This window comes from Podarcis cretensis, assembly GCF_951804945.1.
Source record: "Podarcis cretensis genome assembly, chromosome: 8".
NCBI lineage: Eukaryota > Metazoa > Chordata > Lepidosauria > Squamata > Lacertidae > Podarcis > Podarcis cretensis.
Genome location: NC_137177.1, coordinates 68,240,134 through 68,261,296, shown reverse-complemented (window position 1 = coordinate 68,261,296; position 21,163 = coordinate 68,240,134). Strand labels below are relative to the sequence as shown.

The 21,163-nt window shown below is 45.8% G+C and overlaps 1 protein-coding gene across 6 annotated transcripts in view; it reads left to right on the top strand.

Annotated features, from left to right (window-relative positions):
• Positions 1-21,163, top strand: part of VWA5B1 (von Willebrand factor A domain containing 5B1) — a 70,719-nt gene that overhangs the window by 23,963 nt on the left and 25,593 nt on the right. For 5 of the 6 annotated variants that reach the window (XM_079986782.1, XM_079986787.1, XM_079986785.1 and 2 more), the window contains 7 exons: positions 112-257; positions 1,588-1,719; positions 2,215-2,339; positions 6,805-6,981; positions 13,276-13,386; positions 14,647-14,849; positions 15,875-15,989. In XM_079986782.1, coding sequence (XP_079842908.1) covers positions 112-257; positions 1,588-1,719; positions 2,215-2,339; positions 6,805-6,981; positions 13,276-13,386; positions 14,647-14,849; positions 15,875-15,989 — 1,009 coding nt within the window. The remainder of the gene's footprint in view (positions 1-111; positions 258-1,587; positions 1,720-2,214; positions 2,340-6,804; positions 6,982-13,275; positions 13,387-14,646; positions 14,850-15,874; positions 15,990-21,163) is intronic. The other variant, XM_079986784.1, reaches the window with a different exon arrangement.

The following is a 21,163-nucleotide window of genomic DNA, read 5'->3' as shown; positions in this document are numbered from 1 at the left end:
CAAAAATACAGAGAGGATTTTGGATGGGAATTTTGAAGTCCTTTAGATGGGTCTGTGCAAAACCTGAAAGTTGCGTTTTAGCATTCCCTTTACAAATCGCCTCCTTCTTAGCAGAGACAGACACTACTGTGGTGTTGCTACTCCGGATCAGCCCGGAAAATTCTGTCTGGCTCGGCTTTTGGAAACGGAGGCGATGAATCCTACTGAGTACGAGTTCAGCTTCTACCTGGAGATCAGAGGACCGTGCTTACTTGCAGGTAAGTCTATATAAAAGCGGGCAGGGATGGGAACATTTTTAAACATCTACCTGGTATGGAACTATAACCCCTATCAGCCCCCAGACAACATGGACAATGGTCACAGATGATGGGAGTTGTAGTCTGGAGGGCATTGTGTTCACCACCTCTGCTCTGTGGGACAATGGTGAGTTCTGGTTCTCAGTGCAGCTACTCCGTGGCCGACTCCTCCAATCTAAGCAACTGGAAGCTGTCAGATCATTGGCCCACCTTGCTCAGTAATGTTTACACTGACTGGCAGAGTTCTCAGAGTTTCAGTGAGGATTCTTTCCCAGCTGATCTCACAAGGTTGCCATATGTCCTCTTTGACCAGGACATGTCCTCTTTTTCATGGATGGAATCATCATAGTGGTCCATAGTTAAAAGTAGAAGTTGGCAAAGGTGTCCTCTTGTTTTTTTGCTCTTCAAAATATGGCAATCTTACCAGAGAGTGAACCTGGGGTCTTCTGAGTACAAAACAGGTTGTCTGCTTCTGAGCTACGGCCCTTTCCCTCACTCATGGTCAAACTAGACTATGGTTTCGTGTGTGGTGTTGGTGCAAGGGATAAAAATTAAGGCTGCTACACTTCACATCAACTTTTTCTGCTGCCCGGCTGGAAGTTAAGCCATTGTCTGGCTTAGCACTATGTCCAGACCTAGGCTTATGGTCTGTTTTCCCTCGAACAAACCATAAGTGCTAAGCAAAGAATAAACCTTGGTTCACAGCTCATGGTTTTGATTGGAAATAAACCAACGAGACATAACGCTAAGCCAGACCATGGCTCCTATTGCGGCAAAAGTCAGGGAGGTGTGAGGCAGGCATGACTTCTGTAACATGCACCGGCACATAGTTCAATTTGAGTTTAGTATAGTTTACACTTCAGTAGGGCTTGCACTGCAAGCAAGGCTACAGCAAACATGGTGAAAACGTTTTGTTGAAAAGTAACAGTATTAAAATTGATTACCATCCTGCTTTTTAGCGTAGCAGTGCATGAGTTTGCTGTTACTTACGATTGCATTCATATGCCTACCTTTTCTCCAAACTCAAGTTTTCCGGGTTCCAGATTCATCTTCGCACAACAACCTTGTGAGGTGGGCTAGACTGAGAAACAGTGACTGGCCCAAGATCGCCCAACGAGATTCATAGCTGAGTGGGGATTGAACACTGGTCTCCCAGGTTCTAGTCTGACACTCTAACCACTACTCCACAATGGCTCCTACACACACACACACACACACACACACACACGTACCTCTTCTCAAGTTCTTTGGGGTTCTCCATCATATTTCCCACACTGGCTTCCCCAACTAGGAGTTGAAAGCCCGACGCATGAGATCCGCGCAGATGCCGCTCCTTCAGCCAGATCTGCCAAGAGCATTGTGATCACACTGGCCAATAAACATACTTTTGACCGACCCGTGGAGATCCTGATCCATCCAAGTGGTAAGTGGGCCATGCTTGCTATCTCTTGCCTTTGGGGCCTCCCCATCCCAGAGATCCCTCCTTCTCTGCTTAGACAATGCAAGAAACATTGCATCTTGAATATTCTGGTCCCTGGTAAATTGCCGATCCAATCTTGCCTCTGCATTTGTCATTTTGGGGGTGGCTTGTTAAAAATATACCTTGCACCTAGTCCCTCCCAATGAGAGCTGAGCCTGGCAGGACAGCTTACTCTATGGTCTTAACCCCTTTATGCATTAATTAGACTTAAGCATGTTGCTTATAGGAGGTTGGTCATCCCACACTTTGTACAGTAGACTAGTATAGACACTCTACCCATCTTCCTCTATCCTCTGGCTGAAAAAAGCATCCCCACCCCCTGTCCTCGGTGCCCCCAGCTCCTGTTGATGGTGGATCCCAAAGTTCTAGAAAAATCGCAAAGTAGATCCCGCAAACCTGACCTCTTCTTTTTCTCTCCCAATCTCCCTGCCGTTCCAGAGCCTCACTTGCCCCATGTATTAATGGAAGAGGGTGACATGTCCCCCGCGGAATATGAGCAGCACCTGAAGGGGCGGAATGACTTCATTAAAGGGACCAAGAAAGATGCAAGTGCAGAGAGAAAGGTGAGGGGCAGAAGAGCGAGCCAGTCTTCCCTCCATTTTCTACGCCAGCCTCACATAGCTACAGTTCTCTGAGTTCCCTGGGAAGAGAGAGATTGACTCTTAAACCATTCTGAGAAGCAGCCAGCGATAAGCATGGTTAGCACCCATGATGGTGTGCGGTTTGACCCAAATTCATTGAGGAAATGAGGTCTGGATGGGTATTGATAGCTTTCATTACAATTTGGGGAGCTTAGCTGCAGCCCTCAATATGTTGATGGACTCTAACTCCCATCAACTTTGAACATTGGTCATGCTAGCTTGGCTGGTTGTACAACCTGGAGGGCCCACAGGCTCACCACTTCTGCTCATAGAGTTAGAGTGCAGTGCTGAGAACGCCAAGGTTGCAGGTTCGAACCCCGTATGGGATGGCTTCATATTCTCACAACTGCAGCGTGTTGGACGAGATGATCCTCAGGGTCCATTCCAACTACAATTCTATGACCCAGGTATATCATGTTCTGGGGCAGCATGCCTCTGAATTCCCAGTGGGGAAATAACAGGGGAGGGGTGTTTCCCCCAAGTGTTGCCTGTGACTTCCTTGAAACATCTGGTTGGCCACTATAGAAAGCAGGTTGCTACACTAGTAGCCAAAATTATGGAACCTTTTGGAAAAAGTGTATTTCCAAGGTTTGATGGCTCATAACACCTAGTTGGCTCTCTTTACACAGTCATGCTAATGGCTGCATTCAAATGAAGGAAAACTGCTGCATATTAACCTAAGCAAGTTGTGCATCCCTTTTCTGGTTATTTGGCTATAACATTTGATAGAATACAGATAACTGAACAAACTTTGTTGCATTACATTCTTCATTAAGTTATCTTTCCATTGATACATAATATTATGGTATTACTAAAAAACAAAGTGGTGTTATGAGCCACCAAACATCGGAAATACACTTTTTCCAAAAGGTTTCCACAATTCTGGCCAATAGTGTGGGTATTTGCACTTCTATGGCTGCAAAGAAAGGGAACAGAGAAAAGATTTTCTCCCTCTCTCCATAGTATTAGAACTCAAGAGACCTCCAAGAAAGAGGCAGAATGTTGGGAGGTTCAGGATATTCAAAAGAAATTACTTCTTCATACAGTCAGCCTATGGAACCTGCCCCCACAGGAGGCAGTGACAGCCAGCAACTTGGATATTTATAAAAGATAATGCTATGAATGGATACGGTGGCTATGTAGAGGCAGGATGCCTTTGGGTGCCAGTGGCTGGGAATCACAGGTGGGGAGAGTTGTTGTTGTTGTTGTTGTGCAGCGTTCCCATTGGGGCACCTGACTGGTAGTGTGAGAACAGGATGCTGAACAGGATGGGCCTTTGGCCTGATCCAGCAGCTGAGGTCCCTGCAGACTGGAGGTGCACAAATGGTGGTGGAGAGGACCCAGGAAACTATCAACCTATGAGTTTGACATCAGTACAGTATCAAGAAAGGTCCTAGAACCGATACAGTGGTGCCCCGCAAGACGAATGCCTCACAAGACGAAAAACTCGCTAGACGAAAGGGTTTTCCGTTTTTCGAGGTGCTTCGCAAGATGAATTTCCCTATGGGCTTGCTTCACAAGACGAAACCGCTAATAGCCGCTAAGCCGCTAAGCCACTAATAGCCGTGCTTCGCAAGACGAAAAAACCGCAAGACGAAGCAACTCGTGGAACGAATTAATTTCGTCTTGCGAGGCACCACTTTAATTGAACAGTCTGTGAGCATTTAGAAAAGGATGCTATGATTATTAAGACCCAGCATGGGTTTCTCAAAAACAAGTCATGCCAGATGAATCTTTTCTTCTTTTCTTTTTTGATCGTTTCTAACTTGGTGGATCATGGGAATTGTTATGTACTGAGTTGAATAGGATCCAAAAGACAGCAGTCTGATTGGTCCTAGAACAATAGGATTCAGAATGCAGCAGTCTGGTTGGTCCTAGAACAATAGGGTCCAGAATGCAGCAGTCTGATTGGTCCTAGAACAATGCAGCAGTATGATTGGTCCGCAGGAGCCACCCAATCCAGCTCCAGGTGGAAGTGAATCCGCAACCTGATTGGCCTACAGGAGAATCCCAGAATTAGCCAATCACGTGTGGCCCATTGTGTAAATAATGTATATAAAGCAGATATTTGGGGGGAACTTTCATTCCTCACTACTATGAGCTGAATCAAGAGCATGAAATCCACACTCGACTCCGAGAATATTTCAGGAATACTGTAGATGTAGCGTATCTTGATTTTTAGTAAGGCTTTCAACAAAGTCCGCCATTATGTTATGGTGGAATAGCTAGTGAAATCAATGTGCATTGAATAGGAAAAGTGATCCTATTACACTCAGCAGTTTGTGAGGTGCCCAGTTGATGATATTCAAGAAAGCAGCAAATGGAGCGATTTCTGGTGGCAAACAGCCTCCACAAGACTCTGTTGGAGTTCCTTCCTTTCTTTAAAATATTAAGTTTCAGAATGTCGGTTGGAAATTGTAATTAAGCTCCTGTCTTTGGCGTGTTATGCAAATACTCGTTAGCTAGTGGGATTACGTGGGACAAACATCCTGGGGAAACAGTGGGCAACTAATGAGCTTTTGTTAGTTTATACCATAATTGGATAATGGGTTGAGGGTGTTAATAAGAACCCATGCAAATGTCTTTCCCAATTCAAGGCACAGGGGGACTCAGATGATTAAGCAGAAACGCATTTTATTCTTGGCAGAGCAGCTGCACTATTGAGTTCCAATACTTCCAAGGCTAGCAGTGCAGGAAATGTTTGCCTACACTCTTCAGCCAAAAGAAGACTCTGAGACCAACTCACTAAAATCAATAATAACAGAGGCCCTGCCCTTAGACATGGCACAAGAGGAAAATTAGGGTTGCAATACACCTGGAATTTCCCGTACATAGCTGGGATTTGGCCCTCGTCCGGGCAGAAATCGCTGAAATGTCTGGGAAAATCTGGACATATAGCAACTCATGTTGGAAGTGTAGATTTCAGCAAATTCCCCTTTAAAAAGCTCAAAACTTCTTCTTTTTTCACATTGTGCAAAACAAAGCTCAAAAATGGGTGGGTGGGTGGGTGGGAAGGCTCAACAACTTTGCCAAAAAAAGAGAGCTCAACTTTTGTGTCCAGATTCTCACTTTTTGAAATATGGCAACCCTAGAAGGGATTGAGGAGGAAAAGTGAATTCTGGCACTAGTTCTTAGTTACAAAGCTCTTGTAATGACCATTAAATTATAAACAGTTTAAGGAAGAGGAGAGGAGCCCCATATCACTGGCTTCTCAACTGGGCTGATGAAATGTTCTGCTTCTCTTCTCTGTCTCTTCCAGCCTGATGGAATGGTTGCTACCAAGTGGCTGCTGAGAGAGGAAGTAGTCTGATGGGTACATGCATATCGGTCATGACACAAGACATCCTATTAAACAAATCCCACCTTTATTTCCTTTTAAAAGCTCAGATAAATGTTTTGATATCATCATGCAGTTCTGATATCTTCATAACGTCTCATCATTGCTTTTTCATGGGGTGTGGCGGGGGGAGTGGGTATTTATATAATAAAAGTTGAAGACAAATGGAGAGAAGCAATGACACATTTCATTGGATGTGATTACATAGATAATTATCTCAATCAATCCGTTAGGAATCATGTTAATATAAAGAAATACAAAAGACACCCTCCCACACACACATACAGAGAAAATGAGGAGTTAATGGAAAAGAAGTGTGTAGAAGTAAAACTAATAACAGTAAAAGCATGGAAATAGAGTTGGACACGACTAAATGACTAAACAACAACAGGGTATATAAGATAAAGAACAGCATAGAAAAAAGAAAAAGAGAGAGAAGAGAAAGGGGGAATATGTGTGTGTGTACACACACACACACACACACACACACACACACGAAAGGTATAAAGGCCGCTGAGAATAAGGGCTCATCCCCACATTTCCTTGACCTCTGTTTTGATCATATTGTATACCAATTAATTTCCCCAGCTTTTATCTCATTATTCCACAGCTGTGCCTTGCCAAATTCTTATCTTACCCACTGAATGGAAGCTTAGTTAAGCAAAATCTCTCTTCAGATTTACACATATCTGGTAAGATCCAGTTCAGTGAGTAAGATCAGATCTTCGCAAGGCATAGCCACAGAACAAGAAAAGTTCTCAGGTTGGGGGGGAATTGGTCAGTTCACATTATGATCAAAATGCAGGCCAAGCGAAAGTGTGGATGAACCCTAGGTTATAAGCGGAAGTCCTATCTTCAGCTCCAGGATTCTAATTTATGAAAAGGACCCACCGTTCTAAGAAATAAAACTGGCTTGCTTGTTTTTAAATGAAAGGCAACAACAGGCTATATTTTGCTGGTGAGCCCCATAGAGAAAGACCAGTTGTTATCACCAAAGTTATCCACAGTTCCTTCACCCCAAAGTACCAATTTTCTTGTTGGTTGTTGCAGACAGAAATCATCAGGAAGCGGCTCCACAAGGACATCCCTCATCACCCAGTGATCATGTTGAACTTCTGTCCTGATCTGAGGACGGTCCAACCCAACCTCAGGAAGAGCCACGGAGAATTCATCTTTCTCGTGGACCGCAGTGGGAGTATGAGTGGTGTGAACATCAACCGTGTCAAGGTGTGCATGGCTACCTGATTCTTGCATGTAGAGTGGGAAGGGCATTCGTTCGTGAATGCCTTCTAGTTTCACTGGGCAATTGGGTAGAAAATTGAGTTGCCACACGATGCAGTGCTTAGCAGGGGCCCTCTGGTGACAGTTTTCCATGCTGGAAGTTAATGCAGAACGTGTGGAAAGGAGCATGGGGCAGTTAATGGCAGGGAGCAGGCAACCTTCTGACAACCATCTCCCTTAAAAGCAAATTAGAGATACAATGGCTCTCTGTGTCTCCCACCCAGGTAAGTAAGCAAGCAAGCATTACTGAAGTTCAAAATGCTTTCCCGACTGGTGTAAATACTTAGAGGGTGCAAAACAGGGGTGGTAAGGGGAGGTGGCCTGGGGAGAAGAGGGGTGGCACAGGAGGGTGTGTGTGTGACCTGGAGGGCAGGATGGAGCGAATTGGAGAGCCACATTGCCCCCTGGGCCTGGGGCTCCCTAGCTGTACCTTAGATGATTGTTCTTGAGTCTTTTTTAAAAGACTCAGCAGTGCAAAGTCTTTTCCTGTTATCGAAATCCAATTCAGTTTCAAACAAAACCCAGTTACCATTTTATTACTTTCTGCTGAACACCCAGTTTCTGTTATCTCCCCCCCCCCCCAGCACGTACCATCCTCTAGATCAATCCATCCAAACACTGCAGCAGCATCGATACGTAAAGGCTAATCAAACTTTCTGCGTTTTTCTTTCCCTGAGAGCCACCAGATTAATTCAGAGATAAGAGAGGAAGGGAAGCTGAAAACATGAACAAACACACAGGGAGACCTTGGTGGTCCTGTTTGCACGTCACTGTGTTCCCGGCCCCGTTCTCATGGCGACGGCTGATAGCTGCAGCCTCAAGCGACTGCTTTTATTAAAATGTGTTTGTCTTTAGTTTTGTTACTTTATTATATCATTATCACGCTTTTCAGACAGTTTCAGGTGGAATTTCCTGAAAATGTAGAATTTATCCACACAGATTCCACACACACATCCCATTCTCCCTCCTTGATTTTGGAGAGAAGCCAAGCTACGTATTTTTTTTTTACCAGTTCTGCAAAACTGGTAAAAAAAATATCTTGCTTTCTAAGCATGGGACAAGTGCATACCCTCCAACATGTTGCAGCAGAAAACCGGGATTCCTGTTTTCTGGGGCCATGTTATCGTGCAAGTCATATGGCCTGCACAAGACCCCCAAAATGGGAGGTCCCAATTTAATCAGGACAGTTGAGGAATATGCAAGTGCAAATCCGGATTAGCCCTGTAATTAAGCTAGGCCTGTGCCATTGGGCTGGGAATGGTGTACAGTTAAGCAAAATCTGTGCTGACGAATGGATGCACATTTAAATCAGGCATGTGCTGTTGAATGGGAGGCGATGCACAGTTAAGCCAAGCCTGTGCTGTTAAATGGGCTCTGTGCTGCTGTTGAAAGGGGGAGTAAAATGCAATTAAACCAGGTCTGCATTGCTGAATGGGAGGTGATGGACAGTTAAACTGGCTGTGTGCTGTTGAATTTGGAACAATGCACAGTTAAGCCAGGTCTGTGTTGGGGAATAAAATTAAACCAGGTCTGCATTGTTGGATGGGAAGTGAGACACAGCTAAGCCAGGACTGTACGTTGAATGAGCAACAAGGCTGAAGTTCAGGTGTTGCACAGGTATTGAACCAGCGATGCAGGCATTACAAAACTTTCAGATATTTAGAAGTTGTGTATTCTTTTCACTTTTGGAAAGCATAAGCACCCTGCTCATATGATTGCTGGCCTTCTCATAAAGCAGAAATATAAATTGGAAAATCAAAATGGTTTGTTTTACCCCCTGTTATCAGCACATTCCTGTCATCCCCTTCCCCACGTCACCCACCTAGCTAGGAAAATGGAGGGTGAAGTTCTGCAGCTATTTACTCTCCTTCAAAGCGGTGACTCATCGTCAGTGCATCAATCCCTCATTGAAGACGCAGGGAGGTCTCCTTTTCCTTGTCCTTCTATCAGCTAAGTGACTTCTTAATTATTCTTCAGGGATTCTGCTCTGTCATCCTGACAATGGCATATAATGTTGTTTAATGTGCTCCTTCAGCCACAGCTGAGCACTCTTGATAGCTCTTCCATGCTGAACAAAGTGAAAGCGGGTGGAATAGTTCAGGTTTGGGGCTTTGGCACTCGCTCACTCCTCTTGCCAAGCGGCGCACTGGAAGCGGCATTTATGTGACTGAACAAATGACGCATGGGAGGTTTCCTGATTGGGAAACGCCTACCGTACGGAGAACAGGGGCCTCTGTGTGTTGTGAATATGTGTGTGCTTAGGGTGCGGGTCTGTGTTGTGGTGTTTCTCTCACTTTCTCTCTGAACCATAGCTCCCTCAGCCATTTTCTGCTGCACTTGGAGCACCCAGGAAGCTTGGCCAACTAGCTGTACCCATGAAGAGCAAGAACTTTGGGGCGCCTGTAGCTCGCTTCCAGGAGGGAAACCTATTTATATGGAGGTTGTAGATATTGACAGCAGTCACGAAATTAAAAGATGCCTGCTGCTTGGGAGAAAGGTGATGACAAACCTAGACAGCATCTTAAAAAGCAGAGACATCACCTTGCCAACAAAGGTCCATATAGTTAAAGCTATGATTTTCCCAGCAGTGATGTATGGAAGTCAGAGTTGGACCATCAAGAAGGCTGATCGCCGAAGAATTGGTGCTTTTGAATTATGGTGCTGGAGGAGACTCTTGAGAGTCCCATGGACTGCAAGAAGATCAAACCTATCCATTCTGAAGGAAATCAGCCTTGAGTGCTCACTGGAAGGACAGATTGTGAAGCTGAGGCTCCAGTACTTTGGCCACCTCATGAGAAGAGAAGACTCCCTGGAAAAGACCCTGATGTTGGGAAAGATGGAGGGCACAAGGAGAAGGGGACATCAGAGGACGAAATGGTTGGGCAGTGTTCTCGAAGCTACAAACATGAGTTTGACCAAACTGCGGGAGGCAATGAAAGACAGGAGGGCCTGGCATGCTCTAGTCCATGGGGTCATGAAGAGTCGGAAATGACTAAACGACTAAACAACAACAACAAAAATGTTGGTGGGTTGCCAGCCAGCCCTGCATACCCTCCAACATTGATGAAAATAGGGGCATGATAATTATTGTTATTATTATTTATTATTTATAATATTTATACCCTGCCCATCTGACTGAGTTGCCCCAGCCACTCTGAGCAGCTTCCAACATATATGGGCAATCAGTGGCAAAGGAGATGCTTTATAGCCAGAAGATCCCTCATTCAATCCTTGGTTTTTCAAGCTAATATTACCAGCTAATATTACTCCAACATTTCTCTGATGAAAATAGGGATGTCCTATTCTTCAACAACAACAACAACAATTTTATTATTTATACCCTTCCCATCTGACTGGGTTTCCCTGGCCACTCTGAGCAGCTTCCAGCATATATGAAAACATAATAAAACTATACAGAGCTGCCTTCAGATGTCTTCTAAAGGTTATCTCCTTGGCTTGGGGGTTGCATAACTCCACACCCTTCAACGTTTCTCCAGTGAAAATAGGGACGTCCTAAGGCAGAGTGGGACATTATGGCAATGCGCCCACCTGAGAGGTGCCGGAACTGAGTTCTGGTGAGTTCCAGCTGAAAAAAGCCCTGGGACTTCCTGTACAGAAAGCAGGTGCTCCATCGCGGAGCTTTTCAACTCAGCTTAAAATGAGCAACTTTGCAGCAGGCTGAGCCTGCTAAGGTTTTGTTGTGTTGTGCATTCAGAAGCAGCAGAGGAGGGAGGGAGAAGGCAACCTTGTCTAGTCTGAGGAAAGTGTAATTTCTGTTTATGAACAGCAAGATTGGAAATGGGTCGCCTGAAGGGAATATTATCTTCATATAAACAAGATTATGCCTGGGTGGGTGGAATAATGGTTTTGGGTGCAGCGGAAACCCATTGTCTCTTTGTATTGCTAATGGCAGCTCCCTGAATGGAAATCAGAAATCTAGATTTGTTTCTTAAACTCCCAAGGGGGGTGGGGGTGGAAACATGTTCTGGTGCTAGGGAGAAAAATACCTTTGAAGGTGAGTAAATAGCTGGCAATGATTCACCTTGTATGTATTTAATTTTTAATCTTCCTTGTTAGCCTGTCTATTTATCTACATCTCTTGAAAGAACTCAGGAGGGGACCCTGTTGGATAGTGTGTGTGCTTGATGTGGAGCATCTGCTGTTGAATGACTGTGAATGTGTCTGTCACTTTGGGTTCTCCTGGAGTCATAGAATCATAGAATTGTAGAATTGGAAGGGACCCCAAGGGTCATCTAGTCCAACCCTCTGCAATGCAGGAATATGTTCTTGAGAATAGTCTGGAATATCATTTTAAACAAATCACCCTGGCCCTGGGTTGTTCCCGGGTGGGGTAGTAATTTGTCTGCAGGGGTGCTGCTTGGGAGGCCATGGCACCTCCAGGGCAGAAATCCAGGATCTCACCCTGCAGAGCAGAACACATTTTGAATTAAGTGGAAATAAAACACTTTACCAACTACAGTGGTACCTCGAGTTAAGAACTTAATTCGTTTCGGAGGTCCGTTCTTAACCTGAAACTGTTCTTAACCTGAGGTACCACTTTAGCTAATGGGGCCTTTCGCTGCCGCTGCACAATTTCTGTTCTCATCCTGAAGCAAAGTTCTTAACCTGAGGTACTATTTCTGGGTTAGCGGAGTCTGTAACCCGAGGTACCACTCTAAAGAGAGGGGCCCTTCTAAGACTGCAAAACTCAGGGTCACCTAACTTTAGACCTTAGGGCCAAATCCCACAATTCTGTTGTTGCAGGACCCCCTAAAGTGACAGACAATGCTAAAAAGCACAACTTGATGTTGAAAAGTGGAGAATTGGACTTCAGATTGGGAAAATAAGAAACTGAGAGCAACTGAAACTGGCAGATTCACCAGTCCCTAGCCCAGGGTCTAAAACATGGGTAGGCAAACTAAGGCCCGGAGGCCGGATCTGGCCCAATCACCTTCTAGATCTAACCCGCGGATGGTCCAGGAATCAGTGTGTTTTTATACGAGTAGAATGTGTCCTTTTATTTAAAATGCATCTTTGGGTTATTTGTGGGGCATAGAAATTCGTTCTTTATTTTTCTTCAAAATATAGTCTGGCCCCCCACAAGGTCTGAGGAACAGTGGACTGGCCCCCTGCTGAAAAAGTTTGCTGACTTTTCCAGCAAACTACTAGTGGAATCTTGTAGAACTTTGGTGCTAATTTCTGTGTTATCATCCGGGAGGGGGAGAGGAATCTATCTATTTGCAACCCAGAAAATCCTGGGAGCTTTGCATCATGATTTCATGTGATGGAATTAATGGTTGTCTTCTGCCGTACTTTTTTTATGCCATTTAAATTTCTGGTGTGACGTGGCATTATGTTGATCAAAAGGTCACAGTTACATAATGCAATGGGCAATGCAGTGTAAAAGGAGCATAGGAATCCAGGAAAACAGCAGCACTGCAAGCTGGCTGAAAGGGGAGGACTTGCAAATAAAACAAATATTGCAAGGACGCCATCAATCTCCACTGCTCTTTGATCCGAAGGAATCAAAGCCTTAGCTCCCTTAGCTGTGCTGGTCCCCAGAATTTCTCACTGCTCAGGGAAGTGGGCAGCCTGCTGCCATGCTGGTGTGTGTGTGTGATTGTGAGAGCCTACTGCTTCTTGAAGGAGCCCATTTGCCTGCTGAAACTTATGTACTGAAGTTCTCACCCTGGGCCAGCAGGGGGATACTGTAGATAGTTTCACTCAGGTCCACATATGCAAATAAGGAATTGAAAGTGACGTTCAGTGATTGGATAGTTACTGGAAGTTGTTACTGTTGCTTTGTAGCTGAGGTCTATATAAGCAGGTTGGCTGAACCCTTCAGTTTAGTTCTGTTCTGGCCTGTGAATAAACAAGAGCTGTCTGAAGAATCGCTGTGTCGTCTGATATGTTCACCCACAACTTAACAGGAAAAGTCCTCAACATTAAGAGCCCTCTACTAATGTTCTGCTGAAACGCAGTTTCCACTTCAGGTAGCTGAAAAGCATGATCTTCTTAATCTTCATCTCTCCAGACTAAACATTCCCAGCTCTTTCAACTCTCCCTCAAAGGACCCCTCAGCCGCTATTTGTCTTGCTAAGTTTCCACTCCTTATTTTCTTTTCTTCCCCAAAGGAAACTAAAGCTGTCTCTGGACTTTACTTCTTGGAAAAATAGGACCACATATATGCTGCTACCAAGCAGAAGTCCTGACTTTCTGTTCCTTTCTTCCCTTAACCAGGATGCCCTCCTGGTCATTCTGAAGAGTCTGATGCCAATGTGTTTATTCAATATCATTGGATTTGGATCGACCTTCAAGGCCTTGTTTCCTTCCAGCCAGACCTACTGCGAGGTGAGGGAACACTTTCTGTCTCTTCTATTTTAAATCTCCTTTTCCTCAGAGATCTTAACCCATCATGAGCAGACTTTGTGGTGACTCCGTAATTCCCTTCAGAGTTACACATGGTAAGGGAGCAGTAGGCACTTGCTAGCTGGATCTTCCTCCTTCATCACCCCCCCTCAACTAGGTCTGTCACCCTCCACTCACTGAAGAATGAACAGGATTTTCTGGAACCAGTTCACTGTGTGTAGATTAGGCCCGTGTGAGTAAATTTCTTATGATCTCAATGTTGAACTTATCCACATGATGCTATCTCCCCCATCTAATTCTCATCTATCTCATTGATCTTGATGAGAGATGAGTTATCCGCCCCCCTCCCCCAGTTCTCTCTTCTTATATGAACGTAAGAAGTTCCCTGCAGGATCAGGCCAATGGCCCATTTAGTCCAGCAACCTTTTCTCACTAGCCAACCAGATGCCTCTTTGAAGCCCATAAGTCAGCCTTTCTCAACCTGTGGTTCCCCAGATGTTGTTGAACTACAACTCCCATCACCCCTAGCTAGCAAGGCCAGAGCTCAGGGATGATGGGAATTGTAGTCCAACAACATCTGGCGACCCACAGGTTGAGAACCACTGCCATAAGGAATACCTAAGTGCTCTCTCCCCACTTGCAATTCCCAGAAGCTGGCGTTCAGTGTCTCCATCACTGAAGATGGAACATAGTCAGTTTGTGCCTAGTAGCCATTGATAGCCTTATGCACCATGACTTTTTTCTAATCAGCTTTTAAATCCATCCAAGTTAGTGGCCACATATGCTGTCATTATACTTTGGTTTAGAGAAAAGGCAAGAGGTGCCATGATAGAAATTTATAAAGTTGTGCATGACATTGAGGAAGCTAATAGAGAAAAGTTTTTCTCCCTCTCTTATAAGACCAGAACTTGGGGACATCAAACCCCCAGCTCTGAACCTTGTCCCCTTGGACGTTTCCCAGCTGGTGCCTCCCTCCACCTTTCTGCATCCATGACAATTGTGTTGCAGCTGATGGAATCGATGGCGTTGTGTGTTTGGTTGCAGCACCATGCTTACAATAGCTTTCCCATTTTGCAGGTGTGCTCTCAAGGCCCCAAAAGGTTGGTTGCTCCTCACCTAGCATAACCCTTACATAACCCTGCCCCATATCCTTCCTCCTGTTCATGTGAACCCCTCCACAAATGCCAGTTTGCCTTTTGTCCATGTGTGAGCCCCCTGGGTGGTTCTTGTGCTCCTCTGCAGGAGAACTTGGCCATTGCATGTGAAAGCATAAAGAAGATCCGTGCTGACATGGGTGGCACCAACGTCTTGTCGCCCTTGAGGTGGGTCATCCGGCAGCCGATCCACCAAGGCCACCCACGGCTGCTCTTCCTGCTGACCGATGGCGCCGTCAGCAACACGGGAAAGGTCATCGAGCTTGTCCGGAACCACTCGTTCTCCACTAGGTAGAAGCCCCTTCTGGCATTTCCTCTCCCCCTTGCTTTTGCAACAGCCTCTCCCATCCTCCACCGTATTGACAAATCTATTTATTGACTTGTGACCTTTATGCCAGGCTGAATGCAAAGGCAGATCTTCCCAGGACCAAGTGCCTTTCTGGGCTGTCAGTCTGGGGCTTTGTGGAGGCTGAAAGCTCTTTCTGTGAGCTCCCAAGCTCTCAGTCTGACTGTACTATCATTTCTCCTTCATGTTTAAGACTGGAAGAAAGCTAAAGGAGTGGTGGACAGAACTTTGGTGGGGAGGGAGGAGAATTAGACTAATAAACTGTTATAGATTTGATGGGTGTCAGTCTGGATGATGGTCTCTTCATCATGGCAGGATCTATAAGAGGGAACCTGGTCAGACCATTCCCTTTGTTAAGGTAATGGCTCTAGCTGGCCAGCTTAAGTACCCATCCTTTGCATCGTAAAGATTGACCTCTGTTGCCATAGAGACGAATGAGTGAGCCTTTTTACACTTCACCTGGCTTGCTGCTGCTTCATCCTAGAAAGGCGCACAAATAAAAAGTAGTAAAATAGAATAAAAAGTCATAGAAACTAGTTAAAAAGAATAATTAAGATGCACCGGAACAGATTTTGAGGCAGCAATTAGAGTACAGCTTGCCCTAACAGCATAAGAGTCAGCTCCTAGCGGCCGAAGTCCCTTCACCCTCCGCACCCCCAATAAATGACAGTGGCCAGCATCTTCTGTGGCTTAGTTTCCAAAGGCCTGGCTGAATAGGAAGAAAGGAACAGGAAGGAAGAATAACAAGGAGGAATCCTGTCTAATACTGCTAAGGAGGGAATTTCACGATGCAGGAGCAGTCACAGAAAAGTCTATCTCTCATGCCACCACCAGCTGTGCTTCTGCTGTTGATGGGAGCAAAATTCATTTGGAATTCTAGCCTTGCAGAACTTTCCACTGCCAGAGTCTCGGCATTTCCCTTCACCACCATTGCGGGCGCATCCAGTCCCTCTGTCTTTTCCTCTTGCAGGTGCTATACTTTTGGCCTTGGGCAGAATGCCTGTCGGAGGCTGGTGAATGGCCTGGCTGCCGTGTCCAAAGGAAGTGCGGAATTCCTGGTCGAGGGAGAGAGGTTGCAGCCAAAGGTACTGCTGTGGTTTTCCATCTCCTTTGCAAGAAAGGGTTGCAATGTGGGTGCTCCTCTTCACTCTTCCAGCCAGCCAGGCAGCTGAGTTACAGGATTATGAGAGAGGAAGAAAAGTTCTCTACCTCTCCCCCCCCCCAACCCCACATACTTTCCATATGAAATGCATTGTTCTATAAACTTTCTCTATCACATAACCCCCAAAATGTAACCCCTGGGGAAGATACTGATGGGGAAGATGCTGCAGCTCCTCCCACCTTTATCAGGCTCGAGAACAAGCTCCCAAGCATACCTAACTCATTGACCTTGTAAAAGCCATGTCTGCACAACTTGTAAGAGCCCTTTAAGATAGCATAGCTAGTTTCTCCAAGGAGGAGAAGTCAAGTACAGTACAGGCTTTGCCAAGCTACCTAAGGCTTCAGATCAGGGGTCCCCAAACTAAGGCCCGTGGGCTGGATAAGGCCTGAGGGACTCGTTTATCTGGCCCGTGGCGATCCCCGCTGCTGCCGCCCATTCTTACTGGTGCTGTGCTGCGCGGCTGCCCACTTCCGGGTCGGAGGAGCACTGGAAATAGCCTGTGTGCATGCGCAAGCGTTATTTGCACATGGGCAAACATCATTTCTGGTGCACATCTGGGTCGGAGGAGGCCCGTGCACATGCGCACAAGCTATTTCCGGTGCTCCTCCGACCCGGAAGTGCGTCGGAAATAGCATGTGCGCACACATATGGGCATGCGCTCCCTTGCCCCCCCCCGGCTTGCCTTGCGATTGGCGCTGGAGACACTGGCCTTTGCTGACCCCTGCTTCAGATGGTCTCAGCAATCTGCTGAGATGTTTATCCAACAGGGGCCGCTGAGAGCTGTCCAGGGTCCTGATGTCTGTTGAAGCTGCTTCTGCCTGACTTAGCCTGCCTGCCTGGGAAAACTATCTGATGGCTTCCAGTTCCCTGGCCCCAAGCTCTGACAGGCTATTGGGCTCCCCTTGAACCCAAGGAGGACTGTTGGGGAATGATGGGAAGTGTGCTGTGGCAATAGGTACCTCCTATCGTTCTGGTGATATTGTCCCTGCCCGCTCAATACACTTGCTGCCTCCACTCCGTCCTCTGCACGACTGTACAAGAATCACATGCAGAAGTAAAAGAAGACAGATCTAATTTAGAACACTCATATATATATATATATATATATATATATATATATATGGGCCTACAGATGGCAATTTGTGAACCATGATTCAGAAAGTGGTGGTTGGAGGTGGGTTCTCAGACATGCTCCAAAGTGTCTAAGCAACTTTAAATCCACTCCAAAGCAAATCAATTGCAAGAGTTTTTCCACTGTGGAAATGTGCATAGATCTGCTCTCCCCCACCATAAGTCTGGGGAAGGGGCAAAGTGTGCCCTGAAGACCAACCACTACTTCCAAGTCCATCTTCCCAACTTAGGGACTAGAATCATCAGAATGATGGCCCCAGCGCACCCATTTTTGTGTGCCTGAGAGTTTTCACCTGGCTTTAGGAAGCCAGTGCAAACTTTGAAGTGCTTTGGAATCAGTTGTTTTCTATCATTAAAAATTTTTGATTGGAGTCAGCCAGTGCAGGGAAGATGGTCGATGAGCTCAGTTTAAGTTTGGTCACCCTACTGCAGAGGAGCATGAGCCAAAGACAAAACTAGAAATTAAGATCAGCACACTTTTTAAATAACATTTTTTAATTAGTTTTCCAATATACCCCCCAAAATAACCAAATTATAGCAATAACAAACTATACAATTATCAAAGTGCCAATCAACTCCCAATTATTACATTCTAGTGAAAGTGGCTCCCCTCATGATGGTTTGGGTGTATTTCCAATCTTATATCAGTGTGTTCCATAATCCTAATTAATGTCAGTTAATTTTCAGTAATAATAATAATCCCTTCATTAACAGCTACATAATTATTTTCATTCATGATGTTACAGTATATAAATTTATAAAGCTTTAAGTGAGGAACTCAAACTATTACTTTTATTGTGCCCTGGGTGTGAAAACTCTTATATCCATGGAGAATCCTTCTGTCCATACAGTATATGGTGTTGTCTCTTTCACTTCCCAGCTGTTGTTTTCTCCCATTGTGGCTTGGGGTGGAACTGAATCTCAAAGTTTCTCAGAGGTCTTATTTTTCCGTCCCTTGCTTCAGTGTCTCAGAACAGATGACAGTCTGCTAGAAACCATTTTGTCTCACTAGTAAAACGTATTGCAGATCTTTGCCATTTTCCTCTCAGCCTAGGAAAAGGTGTGCAGTTTTTGAATGCACTGCAGATTTAATACTCCTTTCCAACTCCCAGAATCTCTGCAACGTTCTTATCACAGCCCCCAAATTATTTTCCTTCCAGCAAGAGATTTATGGCCCAATTAAACTTTATCTTAAGATTGCATTCTGTCAGTAGCACACAAAAATCTCAGTCTTTTTCCTTGTCTGTTGTTTTTAAACTGAAGTGAGGGGAATTATTCTGTCTTTCCAACAGACCTGCTTCATCTTCCCCTCCCCCTCCTTTCTTCATTTCAGATCACACACAGTTTCCATTTTTGTTTGTTGTTATCAATATTACTCCAGTGTCCTAAGGTCAGCACACTTGGGAACAGCAGACAACTGCATGCAGCTGAGCCAGGCTTTCTCAAGAATTGTTTCATTTGCTGGCTCATACTTGGGATCATTGATGAAAGGTACCTTCAGGGTGCACCACAGCAGCCTTTGCCAACCTGGTGCCTCCAGATGTTTAGAACTACAGCTCCCATCAGCTCCAGGCAACAGTGCCCCCATGTAGAAGGTTCCAATTTTCACTTTGGGCATCTCCAGGTACCACTTGAAACCCTGGCAGGTAGACAGCACTGAGCTACGTGAAGCATAGCTCATAGTGCTTAAGGAAGCTTCCTGTATTTATTATGAGCATCGTAGCCTATTGGTAGACATCATCCTTTGCCTTCAGAAGGTCCCAGGTCCTTGGCATCTACAGGCAGAGGCTGGGGAAGGTCTGAAATCTCAGAGAGCCTCTGCTTGTCTGTGTAAACAATCCTGAGTTAGAGGAATCAATGGTCTGATTCAGTATAAGGCAGCTTTCCAAGCTCCTGTACAGTTTGCTTCATCTTTCAGATCCTTTGTGTATTTTCCCCGACACCCACACCCACACACCCACACCCACCCTGATGTGTTTGTATCATGTATCAGGCAACTTCTGATATTCCTAGCCTGGCCAAATAATAATAATAATAATAATAATAATAATAATAATAATAATAATAATTTATTATTTGTACCCCGCCCATCTGGCTGGGTTTCCCCAGCCACTCTGGGCGGCTTCCAACAAAGATGAAAAATACACTAAAATATCACATATTAAAAACTTCCCTGAACAGGGCTGCCTTCAGATGTCTTCTGAATGCCAGGTAGTTGTTTATCGCTTTGACATCTGATGGGAGGGTGTTCCACAGGGCGGGCGCCACTACCGAGAAGGCCCTCTGCCTGGTTCCCTGTAACTTGGCCTCTCACAGTTAGGGAACAGCCAGAAGGCCCTCGGAGCTGGACCTCAGTGTCTGGGCAGAACGATGGGGGAGGAGACACTCCTTCAGATATATTGGACCGAGGCCATTTAGGGCTTTAAAGGTCAGCACCAACACTTTGAATTGTGCTCGGAAACGTACTGGGAGCCAATGTAGGTCTTTCAAAGGTTTGTGTGCTTGGATTTGCATGTGTGTTTGATAAAGAGGCATCCATCCTCCACTCAGTGATGTAGCCCCTTGAGATGCTAGGGGGAATAAAATCCCTAGAACAAAATAAAGGATATTGTGCATTGAACAAACAAAATTCTAACAAGAGGTGAAAATCCATAAGGTAGGGATTTGTCAGAGCCGGGGTCCAGAAAACAGAAAACAGAAACGATGCCTGAAAAATAGAAACAGGCAGAGCACATCTGAGGCCAGCCCTGTCCTTTGTCATTCTGTTTTCTGGGGGAAGGGCCATAACTCAGTGAGAAGAGCCAGTGGCGTAGCGTGGGTTATCAGCACCCGGGGCAAGGCAAGTAATTTGCGCCCCCTAACCCATGGATTTGCGCCCCCTAACCCGTGGATTTGCGCCCCCTAACCCGTGGATTTCCCTAACCCCCAGATGTTGCGCCCGGTGCGGCCGGCCCCCCCTGCACCCCCCACGCTACGCCACTGAGAAGAGCCCCTGCTTTGCATCCCAGGTTCACTCTCTATCATCTCCAGGTGACAGACCCTTGCCTGAAACCTTGGGAGCCACTGCCAGTCAGTAGTAGGCAGTACTGAGCTAGGTGGACAATAGCCATCAAATGCAGTAGCCGCACAGTCTCTGCAGTGTCTCCTTTCACCCCATCATTCCACTAGAAAAAGCATTCCCACCCTCCACCCCCCCTGGATTTCATTACGATTCAAAATTCCTCCAAGATGCTCTGGTCTTTTAATGTGACAACACATCGCTAGTCTTGCAGTTGAGTCTAAAACTTCTGATCATCTAATGATCTCTCACCCCCCCCTCACCCCCCCATCTCAGAAGGACTGCGGAGGCAGGCGGTTTGGCAGCTGGTGCTCTTTTTCCACTCCCTGACGCCCACACATTGAGTGGGCCCAGTTATGTCGGATGAAAAGCGCCCCCGCGGACCAGTCACCAGAGAGATGCAATTTACCCTTTTGTGTGTAAGAGCAGGGAGATTGGCAAGGAAGTGCGTGTGTCTATGTGCAGGAAGAAAGAACCGTCTTGGTTGGAAAAAGGGGTTTGCTTTCAACGCATCGGAGACAATAGGAGCAGAGGAGACGTAACTTGCTCAAGAAGTGGAACCAGCCCTTCTGTTTTCTAGCCAGGGCCTGAACTTGGGTGTTCAGTAGCCGGAAATTGGGGGGTGAGGGGAGCAATAAAACAAGGCTGCTTTTTTTTTGCCTCAGTGTGATGTCAAAGCAACTTGGTGTGTCAGACTCCCCACACCGACAACTCTTTAAGTGTTAGACTGGCGTCAAAAGCCATTGTTTTCCTCACACCATGCCCTGGAATGACGCTCAGTCTGGGGCCTTGTGGAGGATGGTTGTCAGACTTGGAAGAAAAGGATAAAAGCTCTGCTTCTGCCAGATGCCCCTGAAGGGTTTCTTCTCCTGCTGGAGAACTTAGGTGAACTGGTTCCCCTGTCTCCC